The sequence below is a fragment of the Rhinoderma darwinii genome, chromosome 6 (assembly GCF_050947455.1).
Source record: "Rhinoderma darwinii isolate aRhiDar2 chromosome 6, aRhiDar2.hap1, whole genome shotgun sequence".
NCBI classification, from domain to species: domain Eukaryota; kingdom Metazoa; phylum Chordata; class Amphibia; order Anura; family Rhinodermatidae; genus Rhinoderma; species Rhinoderma darwinii.
Genome location: NC_134692.1, coordinates 72,201,538 through 72,224,878, shown reverse-complemented (window position 1 = coordinate 72,224,878; position 23,341 = coordinate 72,201,538). Strand labels below are relative to the sequence as shown.

Here is a 23,341-nt window from a genome sequence, read left to right as displayed (position 1 = left end):
CAGGTGGTCCCCTTCATGAGGTCGTCCCTTACCCCATCTACTTGGGCTACATACGGTAATGCGCTTGCTGAGTGGTTGGGTGTTGCTGGGGATAGAGTTATTGGTCCTGAGCTACGGATGACTATACAGTGAAGGAAATAAGTATTTGATCCTTTGCTGATTTTGTAAGTTTGCCCACTGTCAAAGACATGAACAGTCTAGAATTTTTAGGCTAGGTTAATTTTACCAGTGAGAGATAGATTATATTTTAAAAAAAAAACAGAAAATCACATTGTCAAAATTATATATATTTATTTGCATTGTGCACAGAGAAATAAGTATTTGATCCCTTTGGCAAACAAGACTTAATACTTGGTGGCAAAACCCTTGTTGGAAAGCACAGCAGTCAGACGTTTTTTGTAGTTGATGATGAGGTTCGCATACATGTTAGATGGAATTTTGGCCCACTCCTCTTTGCAGATCATCTGTAAATCATTAAGATTTCGAGGCTGTCGCTTGGCAACTCGGATCTTCAGCTCCCTCCATAAGTTTTCGATGGGATTAAGGTCTGGAGACTGGCTAGGCCACTCCATGACCTTAATGTGCTTCTTTTTGAGCCACTCCTTTCTTGCCTTGGCTGTATGTTTCGGGTCATTGTCGTCCTGGAAGACCCAGCCACGAGCCATTTTTAATGTCCTGGTGGAGGGAAAGAGGTTGTCGCTCAGGATTTGACGGTACATGGCTCCATCCATTCTCCCATTGATGCGGTGAAGTAGTCCTGTGCCCTTAGCAGAGAAACACCCCCAAAACATAATGTTTCTGTTAGGGATCTGCCAGGTACTACGTCTAGGTATACTCCTGGGATTAATCAATCCACACCTGAGGCCAGACCTGTTCGACTGACACCATCTCCCACCAACCAGGGTGGCAGGCTCAGGAGTGGGAGAGCCTATCGCGGCCTGGTCAGTCTGAGTTAGCTCCGCCCCCTGTCCTTTATTACCTGCTGTGTTCTCCTCCTCAGTGCTTGTAATTCTTTTGGATTCCTGGCCCCACTGCTGCTTGCTCCAGCCTGCTCCTGCCATGCTTCTGCCTTGCTGCTGTTCTGCTTATCCCGCTTTGCTTTGCCTCCGGCTTGCTTCCTCCTCCGTGCTCACTTGGGTATACTCCACTTCATCCTGGTCCTGACAACTCATTCACCGCTCCGTTTCCTCGGCGTTCCGTGGGCTACTGCCCCTTCCCTTGCGTGTTCCCTGTTTGTTCTCCCGTGCACTTAGACAGCGTAGGGACCGCCGCCCAGTTGTACCCCGTCGCCTAGGGCGGGTCGTTGCAAGTAGGCAGGGACAGGGCGGTGGGTAGATTAGGGCTCACTTTCCCTTCCTCCTTCCTGCCATTACAGTTTCCACCTCCATGCTTGACAGTGGGGATGGTGTTCTTTGGGTCATAGGCAGCATTTCTCTTCCTCCAAACACGGCGAGTTGAGTTAATGCCAAAGAGCTCAATTTTAGTCTCATCTGACCACAGCACCTTCTCCCAATCACTCTCAGAATCATCCAGATGTTCATTTGCAAACTTCAGACGGGCCTGTACATGTGCCTTCTTGAGCTGGGGGACCTTGCGGTCACTGCAGGATTTTAATCCATTACGGCGTAATGTGTTACCAATGGTTTTCTTGGTGACTGTGGTCCCAGCTGCCTTGAGATCATTAACAAGTTCCCCCCGTGTGTTTTTCGGCTGAGCTCTCACCTTCCTCAGGATCAAGGATACCCCACGAGGTGAGATTTTGCATGGAGCCCCAGATCGATGTCGATTGACAGTCATTTTGTATGTCTTCCATTTTCTTACTATTGCACCAACAGTTGTCTCCTTCTCACCCAGCGTCTTACTTATGGTTTTGTAGCCCATTCCAGCCTTGTGCAGGTCTATTATCTTGTCCTTGACATCCTTAGAAAGCTCTTTGGTCTTGCCCATGTTGTAGAGGTTAGAGTCAGACTGATTAATTGAGTCTGTGGACAGGAGTCTTTTATACAGGTGACCATTTAAGACAGCTGTCTTTAATGCAGGCACCAAGTTGATTTGGAGCGTGTAACTGGTCTGGAGGAGGCTGAACTCTTAATGGTTGGTAGGGGATCAAATACTTATTTCTCTGTGCACAATGCAAATAAATATATATCATTTTGACTATGTGATTTTCTGTTTTTTTTAAAATATAATCTATCTCTCACTGGTAAAATTAACCTAGCCTAAAAATTCTAGACTGTTCATTACTTTGACAGTGGACAAACTTACAAAATCAGCAAGGGATCAAATACTTATTTCCTTCACTGTATATGACTATCACTTTGGAGTATTTGCTTGCATGAGAGTGACGTGTTTGGCCTCGTTACCCAGGTCTCGCTGGCGTTTTTTCTCAAAATTGCGGGATTGGACGGATGTCACCAAGTCTTTATTTATACTGCAAGTAAAAAAAACAGGCGTCTGTCTCGTCGGCCGGTTTCCTTTTCGCTCCTAAAAAACTGGATTATGGCCCTTTCTGTCAATTGTTCTTCTTTTTTCGAGGCGTTCCTATTTACCGCGGTTTTTGAGCTGTGTTATCTCGTTGCCCTTCGCATTTCCAAGCTGGTCCCCATGAGTGTCTCTCGCCCGGGGGGTCTTTTGCTTGAGGACATTTTTCTTTCATCTGTGGGTGTTTGCCGTCATATAAGTCGCTCCAAGACGGATGTTTTTGGTAGGAGATGTTGTGTTTCTTTGCGTTCTGTTCCGAGCGTCGCATGACCGGTTGCTTCGGATTCGACTTTTGTGCTTGCGTCATCTCGGTGTTCATTTTCTGTCTCACCTCGACATTAAACCACTTATGCGTTTTTAGTTCTCGGTTTTCAAAAAGGCATTGGTGCATGCAGGTTTTCCTCCTAGCGAATTTGGTACTCATTAGTTTTGCATCGGGGCTGCCACTACGGCCTGCGAATTGGGCCTCTTGGATGCAGAGGTTTGTCGTATTGTTTTGCTGGATATGTTCGTCCTGATCTGATTTTACACTAATTTTGTTTTCAGGTTCTCGCCCGTTGGTCTGGATACTGGGACACACGTATGTTTTCTGGGTGGAGCATAGACCGGCTATTCAGCCAGGTGGTCTTCTCTGATGCTGAAGTCTATTGGACGAGTCTACGGGGCCTGCGCTGGCTGCAGGCTTTGCCCAAGATGGTGGAAATGAGTAGGCATCGGCTGGTGCCTACTGTGTTGGTGGTGCATCTCGTGGGAACCGATTTGTGCTCAGTCCACTTGAGGGAGCTGATTTCCCTAATTTATTCAGACCTGGAGAGGTTTCCTTCCTTTTTCCTTAAGATGGTGCTGGTTTTGTCTGAGATTGTTCTGAGAGTGGTTTGTCAGGGTGCGAGGGATGTCAATGCCCTAGACAGTCCCGATTTTGTTAGGTCACGGGGTGGAGTACTGGCAGTTGGACGGGGATAATCAATGTCTATTGTTGCCTGACCGTGTTCATCTTACCGAGATCGGTTTGGACACCTTCCTGTCTTGTATTCAGGATGGAATTGAGCAGGCTTTGTTTTTGTTGGCTGGGGGTCAGAGAGATATATGGGGATGTGTAGTTGAGGGTTACACATTCTCCTTATGGCGGGTGGTTAGAATTGCTGGTCTTGCCTACATGCCCTTAGTTATAGGCTAGCATTCGAGTTATAGTGACCTCTAGTTAACTGGTTTTATTGACGTTATTTAGTCAATACATGTTTATTTACTTCTTTAATTTATCTAAATAAAGCTGTGGCCGACCTGAGTCAATCCACTTTAAAATGTTACTCAGTGTCATGTGTTTTATTTCTTAGGGCGGATTTACACGAACGTGTAATACGTCCGTGCAACGCGCGTGCTTTTCACGAGCGTCGCACAAACCTATGTTAGTCTATGGGGCCGTGCAGACAGTCCGTGATTTTTGCGAAGCGTGAGGCCGCTGCATAAAACTCACGACATGTCCTATATTTCTGCGTTTTTCGCTCATCACGCACCCATTTAAGTAAATGGGTGCGTGAAAATCACGCAAGCCACACGGAGACACCTCCGTGGGACATGCGTTATTCGCACAACAGCAAACTATGAATGTAAACAAAAGCACCACGTGCTTTTCTGTTTAGAAACATACAGAGTGTCATAATGATGGCGGCTGCGCGAAAAGCACGCAGCCGCGCACCATATGATGATGACACATGGAGCTGTCAAGTACCTATTGCGCACGCAAAACGCACACGCTCGTGTAAATCCTCCCTTAGCAGGGGTACTTAGTTTCTCTAGCCAACTTCTTATTTTAGTGTTTAGTGTTTAGAGTTTCAATGCATAGCTTAAAAATAATTTGAGCCTTAAGTTTTATTTGCCAACAATTTATCTTTATTAAACATCATAAACCGACACAGGGTTAGGATATTTTTGTATTAAAATGCATATAGTATTGGTTTGTCATAGAAAGTTTTTAAAATGTATGAAAAGATATCTGAAAAAAAAAAAAAAAAAAGATATAAAAGTGCATATACAATCATTAATGCAGTTCTCCCATAGAAAATGCACACCGTTGAAAAATACAGTCTTCTTACTTTTCATCTGCTCCGAGTGAACTTGAATATGTTCTTCTAACTTGCTTGAGGATGAGGTTTATTATTACATTTTGCAAGTACTTGAAAACTAAATATTACAATTTCCTATTCAAACACAGTGATTTTGTATTTAATTTAGATTAAGTTAGGGGAAATTTTAAGTGTAATTAATAAAACTTTTTTTGAATAAATCAGTAAATTATGCTAACATATGAAACTTTGTAATATATCATATTAGTTATCCTAATCCTCCTCACCTCCCAGAAGACTGTAGTTCCCCTTACCATGCCTACAGGTTCTGTAAATGAAACCTCCTTACCTACCAAAGAATCTGTGTGAACTGGACCTTACTGTTTCAATATAGACAGAGTTTTTTCGTGGTGATTTTGACATGGAAACCGCGGCGGAATCAGTGCCAAAAAACTTCCGAAACCGCCTCCCATTGATTTCATTGAGAGGCGGAGGCGTTTTTTTTCTCCCATTGAAATCAATGGGTGGCAGAGAAAGCGTTTTTCTCAGAGTTTTTTGCCTTAGCCATCAATGGCGGTGAGCGAAGAATGCGGCATGAAAGTGCAGGCAGCTAAAAATCTGCCTCAAAAACTCCAGAAGGAATTTTGCAGCAGATTTTTTCTGCCTGCAAATTCCTCTGTGTGAACTAGGCCTAAGTACTCAAATAATAGACCAGAAGGGGGAAGCTGCAACAAGATCTCTCCCTCAGTGTCTGCATGCTATGAGAGGGGATGGGGATTATGTTACAGTCTCTCTGCCTCTGCCCGTGTGTGGGATTGCATGAAGAAGAGAGAGAGAGCAGCAAGGGGAGACATCTGATTGGCTCACATCACAGCTGTGACATCACACCAAGAAGAGCCAAACCACTCAGCAAGCATGGAGAGAAAATAAACATTTACAGATCCAAATACACAAATTAACCACAACATTTCTGGCTGCAGTACATCTTAGGCTATGTACACACCAGCGTCGCGCTATTCCATTGTTCTGCTACGTCAGAGGAGCAGAACAAGGGAATAACGGAAGCAACGGTTCCATTGCACAAGGCACACCACCGGTGGCTGACGGAACCCATTGATTTTAATAGGTTCCGTTGGCTTCTCCTTTTCTTTTACTGGAGACAGTAGTGCTGCGCTATTGTCTCCGGTAATCTCGGCCGGATCTGCGACTGAGGCCCCTAACGGAGCCTCCAACGCAGATATGAATGATGCCTAATAAACATAAACAGATACCAAAGACAGTGATTCCCATCTTTATTACCATGAACCCCTAAAAATTGTTTTTACTACTAGGGAACCCCTGCTATTCCTACCGCAAAGAAACTTGGATTTGGGGAAGATAAAGCATTCTATAAGTTTTGTCTAGCTCTATATTCTGGCTGGGATGTTTTGACTGCTTTGCCAAGCATCCGTAAGCGGGCTGAAATCCGTGCCATCCTTGTAAAAGTGACACGTCTTCCTGCTGTATGTCCTCTGGCCTGGTCCTAAGAGTTTCAGAGAACCCTGGTTGGGAAACACTGGCCTAAGGAGAGATTGTAACACTAAACTTGAACATAGAAGAATTGCTTTCATTATAACCAATTCATTGTTTTGTGTAACCAATAGTAGTTGTATGTATTGCATATCTGTGTATGACTTTTCCAGAACATGAGCATGGTGAGCCCATTTTGTCTAAAAGAGCAATGGAGGGGAAACTAAATGCCATACCCTTCGGGTATGTTCACACGGCTTATTTTCGGCCGTAAACAGACGAAAAACGGCTGAAAAATCAGAAGCAGAACGACTCCAAACATCTGCCCATTGATTTCCATGGGAAAAATGGTGTTCTGTTCCGACGGGCTGTTTTTTTACGCGGCCGTTTTGAAAAGTGGGCGCGTAAAAAAACGCCCACGAAAAAGAAGTGCATGTCACTTCTTGAGCCGTTTTTGGAGCCGTTTTTTATTGACTCTATAGAAAAACAGCTCCAAAAAGGGTGTAAAAAACGCAGCGAAAAACACGAGTTAATTAAAAAACGTCTGAAAATCAGGAGCGGTTTTCCCTTGAAAACAGCTCCGTATTTTCAGGCAATTTTGATTTTGTGTGTGCACATACCATTACTCTGAAAGCCTGGAAGTTCAGCAGACACAGGCCTTCATAAAAGAGCTTATGACTGCCCAGAAGCTGCAGGGCACTTGTAAAGAAAATGACTCAGATAATAAAGGTATATTGTGGAATTTTTATATATGCAGTTCACAAATATACAAGCATTGATATTTTGATAACTGTATTTGTGTTTTAGAATAAGGTTATGTGTATTAGGACCCTAATAGAAACATGAACCAATTATTTGCTAAACCAGAGATTCTTACGCGTGGACATATGTGTTTATCAACGCGGATCTGTTTAGCAACATGAAATCCTATGAACACAGTTCTGTGCTGAACAAGAGGAATGCAGACAAATTTCTATTAGGGGATGTTCACACGGAATATTTTGCCGAGTTTTTTGACGCGGAAACCGCGTCGCAAAACTCGGCAAAAGCGGCCCGAGAACGCCTCCCATTGATTTCAATGGGAGGCGTCGGTGTCTTTTTCCCGCGAGCAGTAAAACTGCCTCGCGGGAAAAAGAAGCGACATGCCCTATCTTCGGGCGCTTCCGCCTCTGACCTCCCATTGACTTCAATGGGAGGCAGAGAAAGCGTATTTCGCGCTGTTTTATGCCCGCGGCGCTCAATGGCCGCGGGCGAAAAACGGCGCGAAAATCGCCGCGAAAATCGGCGTGCAGGGAGAGGAAAATCTGCCTCAAAGTTCCAAACTGAATTTTGAGGAAGATATTCCTCCCTACAGATCAAGATCAAATCGCATCCATTTTCAAAGCTGTCTGTAAAAATGTTATACTAAAATCGCATTGGTTTTTCTATGGAAAACGATCACACTTTTTGTAAAAACAGTTTCTATGCATAAATACATGTACAAATATTAGAGGGAAAACTAATGTGGTTCCCCAGAAGTGCTATGTTTTGCGTGGCAGGGGAACATATTGGGGGAAGGCAGGCGGTACGGTTCTGGATACTGAATTATTGTCTATACTGAAAATGCAATAACAATGGGTGTGCCTGCAATAAAACAGTGAAAATAAGACACGTGAAAGTAATAAACACCCCTTTCACATACTTAAAAATAAAATTAGAATCCAGATAGGTTCCCTTAAAATCTTTGTTACTGTATCTCTTCACTATATATTTCTACAGCAAACTAGAAATGAACAGAGAATCAAAACAGCAGAACTCCATGGGGGTGGAGGGTTAACAATAACTACTTCTAAAATGCCAGTAAAGACCTTGAACATTTTTAAGATGACAGTACGGGCTTTGAAATGACTAGGGATTCTTTTTTATTTTTGTAGCTATGCCAATGCTTTGATAATGACGATAACAATAATTGTGAAAAAAAGTTCATATTTTCATAGAGGTATCAGATAGATGTATGTGATTATTATGACGATTTATACATAGCAATTATCACTATAGTCCCATATACTAAGTAAAATGTAATAATAATCTCTTTCTCTAAATGGCTATTTCTTTAAACTTAGGCTTCGTTCACATCTGCGTAGTTATGACGGAATTAATAGCGGTCGACTACAGTATTGATTCCGTCAAAAGGACGGAACCCTTACACAACGGTGACAAACGGAACCATTTGCACCAGATCCATAACCATTAAAATCAATGGTGATGCAAACGGAAACCTATGGTTTACGTTTGTTTCAGTTTGGATTGTGTTCATGGATTTCCCTGACGGAAAAGTCAGACGGAATTCATGAATGGAGTCCCAACGCAGATGTGAACGAAGCCTTAGCCAGCAAACTCAATGTTTCAGCAGTTTATACAAAATAATGTATTCAGCGCTTCAGTTTCTAAAAGTGCAGTGAAAAGTGAGCGAGGATTTAGATTAGATATCGATTAAATACTACTTTTTTTAAAAGTCAGAAATTATAAAAAAGGCACCTCTCTACTCCACACAAACTGGTATAGAAAAGTATTCATGTATTTGTATACAATTTGTATACAATCTTTGTGTGACTACTCAACTGCAGGAGCCTATTCACTAAGGCTACGGTTGCATTGCAACACGTGGTCGATCGGTTATCGAGACACTACCTCAATGTTTCCCTATAGGAAAAAGTTACAAGACCGTTGGATTTTCCCTGCATTGGTCCCATGCAGCATTTTATTCTCATAGAGAAACATTGATGTTGCAACCGCAGTGAAGCATACAATGCACCAGTAATAGTGCTGTAGGTTCGTCTTTGATAATACATCCAAGATAAACCAAGTTTACAGGTATTCCAATATAGATAGTTATCCTATTGAATTTTACAGGTTTACAGGTATGCCGACCAGTGTATGAGGAACAGTTGTGAAGCTCAGGTCATACATTCAAACATATATTAAATATTACACTATGTAAATCCTTCTACATTATATTACCTATAATACGGTATTACAATAGGACAATGAATAGTTAAAATCTAAAAATATTCACTAAAATATGCTTAATTTTGTTTACATCACCAGTGATATTGCATAATGAAGATAAATGAAATCTGTTTGACAAGCTTCATATTAGTGATATGACCATGATACAAATGCTTTCCGTCATGTAACCAAGTATGTCATAAAACAATGGTCAGTATTTCTATGTATTTTTTAAAAAAAACACAGAGCTTTGGTTTTTACATTCATAAAAATCGGAAAATAATTTTACTAATAAAACCCTTTACTGTAGGACTGAGTTCCCGATGTCCAAAATAAACTTTGCGTTAACTGTAATGCTTGGTTCACACCACGTTTGGGTATTACATTCAATGGGGGTGCTGGAAAAGTATCACCAAATAAAAGCCCTCAGAAGCATGCCCTGTATGTTGAGGTCCGCCATTGACACCCATTGTAGAATAAAACATACCGCACAGCATATATTTTTTTTATGCTTTTCAATACAGTTTATCTCTGCCTTGTATAAGTCTATGGGCATGTTAGAAATAAATGTTGGGGGCATTCCCCAGCATGCACTTCAAACGTAGTGCCCAAATGCAGTGAAAACCTAGAAGTGTTTGAAAAAGTAATCGACCTAACCAGAACATAGTTGTGTGTCTGTAGCTCTGATCTTTGGTGGTTTTATCAAAATTCCCATTAAATACTAAAGTACTTTTAATAAAGCAAACACTATAACAAATCTAGAGAACACTCACTACATAGAAGGCACAACACAACGTACGCTAATAAAAGGTTACTGAACTTAATGCCCTTTTAAACAGAAGAATCTCCATCTTGCTGACCAGCTGCTACTGTTTTTGGATCAGAGGAAGAGCAAGAAAACAGTTGAACTCCAAGATTTCTGTAAGCATAACGAAAAAACATTATGTGGCCCATGGCAACAAAGGACACTGAAATGAGAACAAGCAAGCCAAATGCTTCTGGGTTAGGTCCCAAAATCACCATAATGAAATGCAGAAGATCGAGGAGATAATTCATGGAGTTCTGGACCCCATTTATAATGCCTCTTTCAGACTCAATGACATTTTCTTGAAGGAGCTGAGTTACTGTCAGATCAAATGACCAAAGACCTGCAAAGAAAAACACATAATAAATATTTGTGTCTTTATAATGAATTAAAGAAGGACTGAACAAATCTTAAAGGGGTTTTCCACAACATTTTTGGACTAATACTCTATGTAAATATTGAATAAAGTTCCTAATATACAGTCTGTATTAAATCTGAACACATTTCTTCCTATTCACCCTACCTCTGCCTGGCCGGAAGTTCTGCTTTCCTCCGTGTTTTTTTTTCTTTCGACACAGGCTCGTGCACGAGCGTTAGTATCTACACAGACCTGTGTCGATACCTCACTGACCTACGTAACGACACAGGACTGTTTTTTTACTAATTATTCCTCCCCCTTCTTATTGTCTATTCGCCCTCCCCACTAGTTCTTCCTTCCCCTTTAGTTTTTTATCCCACCCACTAGCTTTCTCTGCGTGCGGTCATAGAATCACATGACCGCACCTCAGCTAGCTAATGTAATCCCCATCATCCCTGTATATATCTAATCCCCATCATCCCTGTATATATGTAATCCCCATCATCACTGTAGCTACAATATGTAAACCCCATCATCCCTATATTTTATAAGCCCCATCATCCCTGAATATATGTAATCCCCATCATCACTGTAGATACCATCAGGGCGGGCAGCTCGGAGGCCCATGTACGCAAATAAAATGGTGCTTGCGTTGAAGCATAAGCAAAGAATGAATGGGGCGGGTATTGAGGGGGCTGTGGACCAATAGGATGCCTCAAACCTGGGTCTACGTCAGAAGTCCTGGGTTTGAGGCATCCTATTGGTCCACAGCCTCCCCAATGCCCGCTCTGTTCAATTCTTTGCTTAGGCCTCAATGCCCGCCCCATTTTCTTTGAGTTCATGCTATTCCTCATTGTTAGGTGTACTTTACGTAGGTGGCATTTTTAAGTACATACACATTGGCATTTAATTCAGAAATAATGCAGTATAAAGCAATTCAGCTACATTTTATTTATTTTTTAACACCCTATACAATCATCAAACTAAACTGATTGGTTTTTATGAAGTGGTAAGTAAAGCCTGGACAGTGGGACAGCTTCGGATACCATGTTTATGGACTTAGCAAAGTAATTTGATACTGTCACTCATAGACACATGGTTAAAATAAGGTCTATTGATGTAGAAAGAGCGCATCCAGGGAGTTGTGGTCAATGATTCCTACTCTGAATGCCACAAGTTATAATAATATAGTAGATGGGATGAAATTATATAGTAAATGGGATCAATAGTACGGTTTTTATTTTTGCAGATGATGCCAAGCTTTGTAGTATAGTGCAGTCTATGGAATATTTTTATGAATTACTGCTATTATGGCTGGCAGGAAGCCCCAGAGAGCCATAGATTTCCACTGCAGCTACATTTATGGGACAACCAGTTTAGAGTAAGAATAAAAACACTGTCATGGGGAATATTTATTGTGACAGGTTTTGGCTCCATTCACACTAGCATCATGGCTTATGTTTATAATGTAGCCTTGACCGCTGTGACAGATCAATTTTCTATCGGGTCAAAACGGACGCTATTCCGTTCCAGTATTTTTGGCAGCAAGGTGAGTGCTTCAGACTGTGCTATTCTTGTTGTAAAATATACTATAACAAAATGGTATATTATTTTCCCCCACATTACCCTTTGACAAATAAGATCTTGTCCACAGTGTTTGTAAGTCTGCACAATTTTCTGCATGCTACTAAGACAACCTTGCATGAGTACAATGGGGTTCATTTTCTGAAGATCCCATTCTTTATTTGGCTGGCAGACAGCGGGGGGCAGAAAGGCTTAATGTTCTGGGTCCCCTATTGCAGACGGAGAAGTGGGAAAAGGCTGCTTTTGCAGCCAGTTGTGGTACAGCCAGAAAAAGGTTTGTGAGAAGGTGGAGGAAAGAAATGGCTGATCTCCTGGCTCCTCCTCCTTTTTAAATATATTTCCACAGTTTTGACTGCAAAATGACACAGAATAGGATCGGAGGATATTTAAAAAGAAATTGCTGGGAGAGTTTTTTATTTATTTGAATTTGTTTTAGTGTGCCTGTAAGAAGTTTACTTTATAGTTGACTGTTAAACAAGATTCTACAGTATTTTTGTTCTCTGACACTGTAAAAAATTGGAAATTCTTAGGGTAAACGTGCTGTCCATATGTAACATTACGATGTGGAATAAATATAATTAATAATTTTGTAGATATATGCAATCCAGCTTTAATCAAATATTTAATAGTTGATTTGTAAAGTAGATTGACCATATGACAAGTGTAAGATGAGAAGAAAAGCACCTATACAACTTGCCATTAACCAACATACTATATGTGCAATAATTAAACAGGTTATGTACAATGACTGTTTTTGTCAGTGTTTACCTTAGAAGGCTTTGATAAAAAGACCATTATTTCACAAAAACCAAGATGGTTCATTAAAAAGGTGAATTTTTGTTACCAAAATTCCTACCAATTGATTGTACTTACCTATTCTGGCTGCAATAACTCCAGCAAAAAGTAAACTGACTGAAGTCAATGGAATTGAAATATCTGTATCACTAGCTGTTGAGTTGGCGTTATTCCAAAGATTTTGTATATTGGCTGTGAATAATTCCTCAGGAACACCACCTGGGGATAGTGTGGGTAAGGGCTCTCCTTCCAGAAAGCGAGTACCAATGTCTTGAAATGGAGATACTGTAAGATCCAATGGACTTCCAGGCATAAAGACTGAGACGACACATAGAATGAGGCTGCCGAGCTGAGCTATTCCAGAAATGAATCCAGTACGAACCAGACCACATTTTTTTCTTAGCCAGGTAAATGCCACAGTTCCCATAATTCCAGAAATCGCAGAGGCACCCATAAGGATACTGAGAACAGAGCCACTCAAACCTTGTGTGTAAGCATACCCAGTGGTGATACAGTCAAAGCCAAGGACAGTCATGTAGAGGAAAGCAAGAGCCATGCCAGCCCAAAACACTGATTGGTTGTAGTAAGCAACCCACCCATCACGGAAGGTGCGAAAGGGCTCTGTAAATTTTTCACTGCATATTGACTTTTCAGAGGTTTCAGCTGTCACCACACTTTTCTCTCCGATGAGCTGGACATCCTCAGCAGGTTTTTCAGTATTATTTGAGTTTGCATCTACAACTATGAAAATAAAACACATTTCATACTTAAAAAAAAAACATGATGAACAGATCTTGTGAAATATGTAAATATGAATTTCTTGTTTAGAAATGTTTTTAGGGTTCAGAATATAAAAAAATGTAGACTTAAGGCCATTTTACACCGGCCGACAATCGGCAGGTGCAGCGAGCGCTGATCAATGAGACATCGATGATCGGCACTTGCTCCTGTCACACGGAGCTATGGATGGGAACGAGCGGTCGTTACTCCGATCGCTCGTCCCCATACATTATATCATGTCAGCAGCACGTCTCCTTGTTTACACAGGGAGATGTGTTACCGACAACGATAATCTTTTACTTTTTTAAAACGATATGATCAGCAGATTATCTGCCCGATAATCGTCATGTATAAAACCCCCTTTAATTCCTTGGCCTTTCAAATTGTAAAAAATGTAAAACTTCCTTAGTTATATCTGTTTATAGCTTCTGCACTGAGCTTTCCCAGACTTCAGAAAAGTAAAGCTATTTAAAGGCATACCTCCCAATCGTCCAGGATTCAGCGAGCCAGTCCCGGATTCCGGGCGGTATCCCACTGTCCTGGGTGGCCGGTGGTATGTCCTGGTGTCAACTATATCTATTTTCTCAGGATGCAGATACAGTTGAATCCAATGCTGAAGCAAGGAACCGTCAGCTCCCTGCTCCAGCATTCATTGTCCACTCGTCGAGTACTCCACGGGCACAGCGCTACTTTAATTGCTGAGCCCGGGGAAGCCCTTGACGTCACGGTCTATATATGGACAGTAACGTCAGGGGCTCCTCCTGGAGTGGATTCCCTGGCCAGAGCGTTGCCGACGCTGTGGCCGTGGATTCTGCTCCTATAGGGAGGCCCTTACGTCACTGTCCAGAACGGTCTGTGGGGAGAGTGGCTAAGCATGTGTGTCCATCAGCACTCAGCTCATTAGCTGGACATGCACATTGCTATTCACTTACAACACCAGGTGGCGCCATACCACGTAAGTAAATGTTATAACTCTTCACTGGATCGTGTGTTTAACACTTTGTAAATGGCAAACATTGCTTATTTTTTTATGACCTGTACATTGAATAGGACATTTAATAGTGGAACAACCCCTTTAATGTTAACAACAATGGCACCATATCGAAGAAAATTGTCTGGAGACTTCAGAAAGAAAAATATTTATTTGGATAAGATATTTAATATAAATAAAAAAAAATTGTCTAATGCCAAGCTTTCTGAAACGTTCAGGCTGTCGCCATATGCTTTCACATCAGGATGGGCGATTTTACTGAGAAAAGTTCAGAAGAATCGCTGAGGAAGTGCCTCAGAGCTGGCAAAAGCTGTGTCAAGCCAAACTGGAGTCACAGAATGCTGCGCTACTTTGTGTGTCAAAAACTACAGAATCTGCAAAGGAGGCTCCTAACAGAGCTTCCAACGCAGATGTGAACAGAGGCATCACACATACACTATTATGATATCAGTTTAACGTATACATCATTAACTTTCATGACCTTTTCATGAGATATGTGTTAAAACGGATCCAATATTTGTCTATGGGTGACAGGCACTGTTTGGCATCTGTCACCCATAGACTATTATGGCACCTGTTTAACATATACGTCATGAAAAGCTATTAAAAAACTCATGACGTATACATTGAATAGATGCCCAAAATGTGTTATCCGTGTTAAAAACAAAAGTATACCACACTGTATAAGTATTTTTGCAGGATTCCATTGTAAGGAATATCATAGTCTACTACGATATTCTATATCTAAAAAAGCGTATGCCAACGTATAGAAGTCTGACAGAGGTCAAAGGACACTGTTGGGCTATTAATGCCCTAAGGATATGTTTAGCATGCACGTCAGAAGCTTTCTTGGTGTATACGCTAAAGATACATAACAAATGTGATGTGAACAGGGCCTTAGACATATCCTGCATAGAAGTGGAATGCATGGTTACCCTCCACACCGGAAGCCACTGCTAAAGCACAAAAAAGCCCGTTTAGTTTTAGCTTATTTTGTTAAGGGTTAAAACTTCTGGGAATCCATACTGTGGTCTCATGAGACCAATCTCAATCAATCTGTATCTAATAACAACCTAAATGGATGGCATATTAAAGGGGTGAAGTATGGTGAAAAGGATATGGTTCCCACAGTGAAGCATGGCGGAGGTAAAGTTCTTATTTGGGCATGTGCGAACGGTGTGGGTGTATTATACTTCATCGATGTTATCATGAATTCCCAGGTGTACAGCAAAATATTGAAAGAGAAGAGGCTATCCTCAACATTGGATGTCAAGCACTTTGTCAACACGACAATGACCCCAAACATTCAGGAGTGGAACAGGATAGATGAAATAGAAATAAATGTTATGTTCATAGGGGTGTACTCATTTATGCAATGTATATATGCACGTTTCCTAGTATACATAAGAAGAGAAATATATCATCCCATACCTTTTATATTTAATTGTTTCAATTCTTGATCGTCACCCTTTTTGAAAGTTTTAATAGCTAAGGCTGGTGTCTTTTGGTAGACCTTCCAAAGTAGCAAATATTCTACACACATTGACACCAAGTTCCAACCAGCAATGAATCCACAGCCTATAACCGCTGAACCAAAGGTCACTATCTGTCCAACTGCCAACGGAGCCAATATGTTTGTCAGCTGGTCGATTCGTCTCACTGTTGCATTCATGTCTGTCGTTAAAACATAAACAAAAATAATAAATTCAATCCAATCAGTCTGAGAACAAACTTTTGTGTACCGTTTATTTTTATTTTTTTTGGGCATAAATAATAAATGTATGCAGGAAACATTTTACTATATCCGATTTGAGAAAGAGGCATCTTCCTCACCTTCCAGAAGCCTGAAGATCTTTTTTCCTTGACTGCAAGCTCTCTGTTAGGCCTTATTCACATAACGTATTTGACGTCCATGTGCTGTCATATTAAATAACTGACAGCACACTGACCAATTCATTTCAATGGGGCTATTCAAACATCCGTGATTTTTCACGGAGCGTGTGTCCGATGCGTGAAACTCGCCACATGTCCTATTCTTGTCCGTCTTTGCGGCTCAGACTCGCCCATTGCAGTCTATGGGTGTGTGAAAAACACAGACAGCACACGGACGACATCCACGTGCTGTCCATTTTTCATGCATCACTTGCTAAAGAAATGCAGAGGTCAAAAAATGAAGTGCTTGCAGAGGAGAAACACGAACAAGAAAAGTAAGACACGGAAACCACACTGACGCAACACGCACAGTCGTATGTATGAAAAACAGCTCATTTTTTTACGGACGCAAATCAGACACGCTCATGTGAATAAGGCCGTATTATTCAGAGACCTTCCTCACTCATACAAAAAGTGTGAATGAAATGAGTGAAACCGTAAATATCAGGCAAGGAGGGGGGACATTGGCTCAGAGTACACAGCACACCACTTAGCAAGCATTGAGAGAGAAAAATTAACATTTAAATGTGGAAATGAAGAAGAACAGACCCAAAATAGGCTGAATCTACACAACATTTCTGGCTGCATTAAATTTACATCTGCAAAGGGAGACATTGTCATTTTTGTTTTGTATCAACATATACTCTTTAACCCCTCAATCGGGTTTCCCAGTTCGAATAAATTGATAACCTATCCTCAGGATAGGCCATCAATTTCCAACTCTCGGCACCCCCCGATCAGCTGTTTCGAAGGGCCCGTGGCACTCAGATGAGCGATGCTCCCCCTTCATTCCTGTCATTGCTCATACTACAAATCGCCGACACACTTGTAGTAGCAGTTCACAGTATTACAGCCTTTTCCCATTCATGGTTCTTAAATTATATGTTATTTTACAAATGTGTGAATATAAAAAATATTGAAGTATTATTCATAAAATAGATCTTACCTGCTAATTTGCTCCTGTCATCTCCAGCAACAACAACAATCCAGTCCCTCTGGATTGTGATGGCTGTAGCAGTGCTGGCCAGATTTGCAATGTTTGCTATAGTAATAACCAGGATGTAGCAGAGGGTCTGTTTTAGAATCACAAAATAAAAGGTTCAGATGTCACTTGCTAATACATTACCTTATTGCCTTAGCCATGTATAGTTATTACTATTTTTGTGAAAATAATTGGGACGCAGCTCACCATAGCATTCTTTAATTAAATGGATCTTATATTTTGGTTACAACTGTAAAAGGGTATTTTAAAGTGGTAAAATAAATGAAAATAACTTCTTGATATACTTACAGGACTGTGCAAAAGTTTAGGCAGTTGTGGAAAAATGGTGCAAATAAGAATGCTTTCAAAAATAGAAGTGTTAATAGTTTTTTAATCAATTAACAAAATGCAGCGTAAATTAACAGAACAGAAATCAATATTTGGCGTGACCACCCTTTGCCCACAAAACAGAATCAATTCATCTAGGTACACTTGCACACAGTTTTGAAAGGAACTCGGCCAGGAGGTTGTTCCAAACAACTTGGAGAACTAACCACAGATCTTCTGTGGATGCACGCTTACTTAAATCCTTCTGTCTCATTATGTAATCCCAGACAGACTCGATTTTGAGATCAAGGCTCTGTGGGAGTTGTATCATCACTTCCAGGGCTCCTTGTTCTTTACGCTGAAGATAGTTCTTAATGACATTGGCTGTATGTTTGGGGTCGTTGTCCTGCTCCAGAATAAATTTGGAGCCAAGCAGATGCCTCCCTGATGATATTGGATGATGGCTAAGTATCTACCTGTATTTCTGAGCTTTGAGGATTAATCCTGACCAAATCCCCAACACCATTTTCTGAAATGCAGCCCCAAACTTGCAAGGAACCTACACCATGTTTGACTGTTGCCTGCAGACACTCATTATTGTACCGCTCTATTTCAAATTTTGACATCAGTCCAGAGCACCTGCTGCCATTTTTCTGCACCCCAATTTCTATGTTTTCCTACATAGTTCAGTCGCTTTGTTTTCAATTCGAAGGTATGGCGTTTTGACCGCAATTCTTCCATGACGACCACTTCTGGCTAGACTTCTTTGAACAGTAGATGGGTGTACCTGGGTCCCACTGGTTTCTACCAGTTCTGAGCTGATGGCACTGCTGGACATCTTCCGATTTCGAAGGGACGGAAGCATGATGGGTCTTTGATCTGCAGCAAGTTTCCTTGGCCCACCACTGCATCTACGGCCTTTAAATTTGCCCGTTTCTTTGTGCTTCTTCAAAAGAGCTTGAAAAGCACAGCTTGAAATCCCAGTCTGCTTAGAAATCTTTGCCCGGGAAAGACCTTGCTAATGCAGTGTAACTACCTTGTGTCTTATTGCTGTGCTCAGTCTTGCCATGGTGGACCTGTGACATGAAACGGTCTTCCACAACCTCACCTTTGTAGCAGAATTTGGGTGTTCCTCGCCCAGTTTTATGCCTTCTACTCCGCTGCTTCTGTTACAGCTAATGACTGTGTTTCAACCTACATATGAAAATGATAATCATTATCACCTGTTTGGTATAATTGGTTAATTATATACCGGACTATAATCCTACAAAATCCATGACTTTGTTCATGTGTACCTAGAAGAGTTGATGCAGTTTTGAAGGCAAAGGGTGGTCACACAAAATATTGATTTGATTTAGATTTGTCTCCTGTTCATTCACTTTGTATTTTGTAAATTGATAAAAAAATATATATACATCAACACTTCTGTTTTTGAAAGCATACTTACTTTGCAGCATTTTTCCACATCTGCCTAAAACTTTGGCACAGTAATGAATCTTCAGAATTTTTCACCGTTCCCTCGCCATTAATGTTTAAAGAAACACACAAAATGCAAAAAAAAATAAAAAATAGCACTCGGCTATCTCCGGCAGTCCCAGGCAATGAATGGAGCTGCAGCTCGCACGTGGATAGATGATGTTGTTGTGGTGGGATAACCCCTTTAATCGCTTCCTCTCCTTTGATCTTATTTAGTCTCATGTTGCAATTAGAATAAATATATATATATACACTACCGTTCAAAAGCTTAGGGTCACTTAGAAATTTCCTTATTTTTGAAAGAAAAGCACAGTTTTTTTCAATGAAGATAATATTAAATTAATCAGAAATACACTCTATACATTGTTAATGTGCTAAATGACTATTCTAGCTGCAAACGTCTGGTTTTTAATGCAATATCTACATAGGTGTATAGAGGCCCATTTCCAGCAACCATCACTCCAGTGTTCTAATGGTACATTGTGTTTGCTAACTGTGTTAGAAGGCAAATGGATGATTAGAAAACACTTGAAAACCCTTGTGCAATTATGTTAGCACCGCTGTAAACAGTTTTGCTGTTTAGAAGAGCTATAAAACTGACCTTCCTTTCAGCTAGTTGAGAATCTGGAGCATTACGTTTGTGGGTTCGATTAAACTCTCAAAATGGCTAGAAAAAGAGAGCTTTCATGTGAAACTCGACAGTCTATTCTTGTTCTTAGAAATGAAAGGCTATTCCATGCGAGAAATTGCCAAGAAACTGAAGATTTCCTACAACGGTGTGTACTACTCCCTTCAGAGGACAGCACAAACAGGCTCTAACCAGAGTAGAAAGAGAAGTGGGAGGCCCCGCTGCACAACTGAGCAACAAGACAAGTACATTAGAGTCTCTAGTTTGAGAAATAGACGCCTCACAGGTCCTCAACTGGCAGCTTCATTAAATAGTACCCGCAAAACGCCAGTGTCAACGTCTACAGTGAAGAGGCAACTCCGGGATGCTGGCCTTCAGGGCAGAGTGGCAAAGAAAAAGCCATATCTGAGACTGGCTAATAAAAGGAAAAGATTAATATGTGCAAAAGCACACAGACATTGGACAGAGGAAGATTGGAAAAAAGTGTTATGGACAGACGAATCGAAGTTTGAGGTGTTTGGATCACACAGAAGAACATTTGTGAGACGCAGAACAACTGAAAAGATACTGGAAGAGTGCCTGACGCCATCTGTCAAGAATGGTGGAGGTAATGTGATGGTCTGGGGTTGCTTTGGTGCTGGTAAAGTGGGAGATTTGTACAAGGTAAAAGGGATTTTGAATAAGGAAGGCTATCACTCCATTTTGCAACGCCATGCCATACCCTGTGGATAGCGCTTGATTGGAGCCAATTTCATCCTACAACAGGACAATGACCCAAAGCACACCTCCAAATTATACAAGAACTATTTAGGGAAGAAGCAGGCAGCTGGTATTCTATCTGTAATGGAGTGGCCAGTGCAGTCACCAGATCTCAACCCCATAGAGCTGTTGTGGGAGCAGCTTGACCGTATGGTACGCAAGAAGTGCCTATCAAGCCAATCAAACTTGTGGGAGGGGCTTCTGGAAGCATGGGGTGAAATTTCTCCCGATTACCTCAGCAAATTAACAGCTAGAATGCCAAAGGTCTGCAATGCTGTAATTGCTGCAAATGGAGAATTCTTTGACGAAAGCAAAGTTTGAAGGAGAAAATTATTATTTCAAATAAAAATCATTATTTCTAACCTTGTCAATGTCTTGACTATATTTTATAGTCATTTTGCAACTCATTTGATGTGAGTTTTCATGGAAAACATAAAATTGTCTGGGTGACCCCAAACTTTTGAACGGTAGTGTGTATATATATATATATATATACACATTAGTATTGCGTCGTATTGTACCTGCGCTCTCTGAAACATTTCTGCCACATGAGACATCAGATCTCACAGAAAGTAGTTTTCACATCTCGGTGAAGTCTGTGCTGGTTCATTGTCTCTATTAGGCTCTGTGTACATTTTCGTCGGGGGCACCCTTAGTTGTTTTTGTCTGACAAAATAGCGCAGCAGCAACACGATTTTTTGTTTGGCAAAATGACAAACTAAAATAAGGAAACCCGATAGAGCTCTCTAAAGTCAATTGGTTATGTTGGGCGCCACTGGTGTACGAGATGCATCAGATCTGGCACTATAGTTTTTCTCATTATTCTGTTCCTTTGAGGGAACAAAATAATGGAAAACCTAGTGCAGTTGTAAACATAGCAGTTGCAAACACATGCAGTTTTGATGCAGTTTTTTGAGCCAAAGCCAGGGGTGAAAAAAGGCAGGAAAATTATAGAGGAAAGATTGATACATCTCCTGTCTTTTGTATCCACTCCTGGTTGTGGCTTAAGGAAGTGCACTAAAAACTGCATCAAAACTTGATGTGTGAATCCAGCCTAAAGCATTCACTGCTATGGTGCATTGTGTGAAATAATGTCTGAGATAGAAAAAGTAGATCTCCCAGAATGTATTTCACCAGAGAGACGAGAGGCCAAAAAAAATAAAAAAAATGTGAGTCTGTTGAGCCAAACAGTGGCAACTAGCAGACTTAAAACTTTTCTAGATGTGGAGTGTTGTAAGTTTAACCCCTTTGCCGCTGCAGCCATTATTAGTTTTTTTGTTTTTATTTTTCATTCCCCGCCTTCCAACAGCCATAACTTTTTTATTTTTCCGTCAATGGAGTGATGTGAGTGCTTATATTTTGCAGGAGGAGTTGTTATTTCCATTGGCAATATTTAAAGTACCATATAATGTTCTGGGAAACTGAACAAAAATTCTTTGTGGGGTGGAATTGGAAAACACTGTGATTCCTCTATTGTTTTTTTTTTGTTTCGTTTTTATGTCTTTCAACGTGCGGTAAAAACGACAACTAAACCTTATTCTGCTGGTCAATAGGATTATGGCAATACCAAATTTATGCCATTTTTATTATGTTCTACTACTTTTACAAAGAAAAAAACGATTTGTTTAAAAAAAATTAATCGTTTTGTATCGCCATATTCTGAAAGCCATAACGTTTTTATTTTTTCGTGGATTGAGCAATGTGAGGGCTTATTATTTGCAGGACCATCTGTAGTTATTTTTATTGGTACAATTTTTTGGTACATTCGAATATTTAAACACTTTTTATTACATTTTGTTTAGTGCTAAGGTGACAGAAAAATAGCGGTTCTGGCGTTTAACGTTTTTTTTTACGGCGTCCACCATGCAAGTTAAATAATGTTATATTGTACCCTCCAGATCTGTACCTCCACACAATCCTGTATCTGAGCTCTACAGGCAGTTCTTTCTTCCTCATGGCTTGGTTTTTGCTCTGATGCGCAATTTCAGCTGTGAGACCTTATATAGACAGGGGATGATTTAGAGAAATGGGAGGCCCCCAAAGGTAAATTTCAAGTGTCATAGCAAAGGGTCTGAATACATATGTCCATGCAAAATTTGCGTTTTTCATTTTTAATAAATTTGTTGTTTTTTTAGCACAATTCCTCAACATAACAAAATGTGAAAAAATTGGAAGGGTCTGAAGACTTTCCGAATGCACTGTATATTTCTCTTGTTAAAAAGAGATCTTCCTACTGCACAAAGACAGGAATGTGCAATCGCAGTAAGCTTTTTGACTGCTATGAAAAACTGCTTAGGGCCTGTTCACATCAGCGTTGCCCTTCCGTTGAGGGGTTCCGTTGGAGCTTTCCATCGGGGGAACCCCTCAACGGAAAGGCAAACGGAAACCTTAGCTTCCGTTTGCATCACCATTGATCTCAATGGTGACGGAAACTTTGCTAATGGTTTGTCACCGTTGTGAAAGGGTTCTGTTTTGACGGAATCAATAGCGCAGTCGACAAACGGAAGATAAGGTTTCGATTTGCCTTTCCGTTGAGGGGTTCCCCCGACGGAACCCCTCAACGGAAAGCCACGCTGATGTGAACAGGACCTTAGAAATTTGCTTAAGCATTTCACTGCTTTCTCATCTCCTTCTTTCTGTTCTTGTGTACGATGCTCCAATCATAAGACCTCTGTTCCTGCTTGGATTAGCACATAAACAGAGGAGGGCACTCATAATAAGGATGGAAAACCAATATGATAGCCCACATGCATACAGAACTAGCAATATAATTTCTTTCTCTTAGGGTTTGTGACAAAAAAATCAGCTATAAAATATGGTAATATATACATTTTGAAACAATATAATGTTTTAAGTCACACTAAACTAAGGCCCCATGTACAT

The 23,341-nt window shown here is 40.8% G+C and overlaps 1 protein-coding gene across 1 annotated transcript in view; it reads right to left on the bottom strand.

Moving 5' to 3' along the window:
• Window positions 1-4,361: 4,361 nt before the first annotated feature.
• Window positions 4,362-23,341, bottom strand: part of SLC40A1 (solute carrier family 40 member 1) — a 59,494-nt gene continuing 40,514 nt past the window's right edge. The window contains exons 5-8 of the mRNA XM_075829937.1: window positions 17,233-17,359; window positions 15,786-16,028; window positions 12,662-13,324; window positions 4,362-10,189 (exon numbers count right to left, since the gene is read on the bottom strand). Coding sequence (XP_075686052.1) covers window positions 9,873-10,189; window positions 12,662-13,324; window positions 15,786-16,028; window positions 17,233-17,359 — 1,350 coding nt within the window. The 3' untranslated portion in view covers window positions 4,362-9,872. The remainder of the gene's footprint in view (window positions 10,190-12,661; window positions 13,325-15,785; window positions 16,029-17,232; window positions 17,360-23,341) is intronic.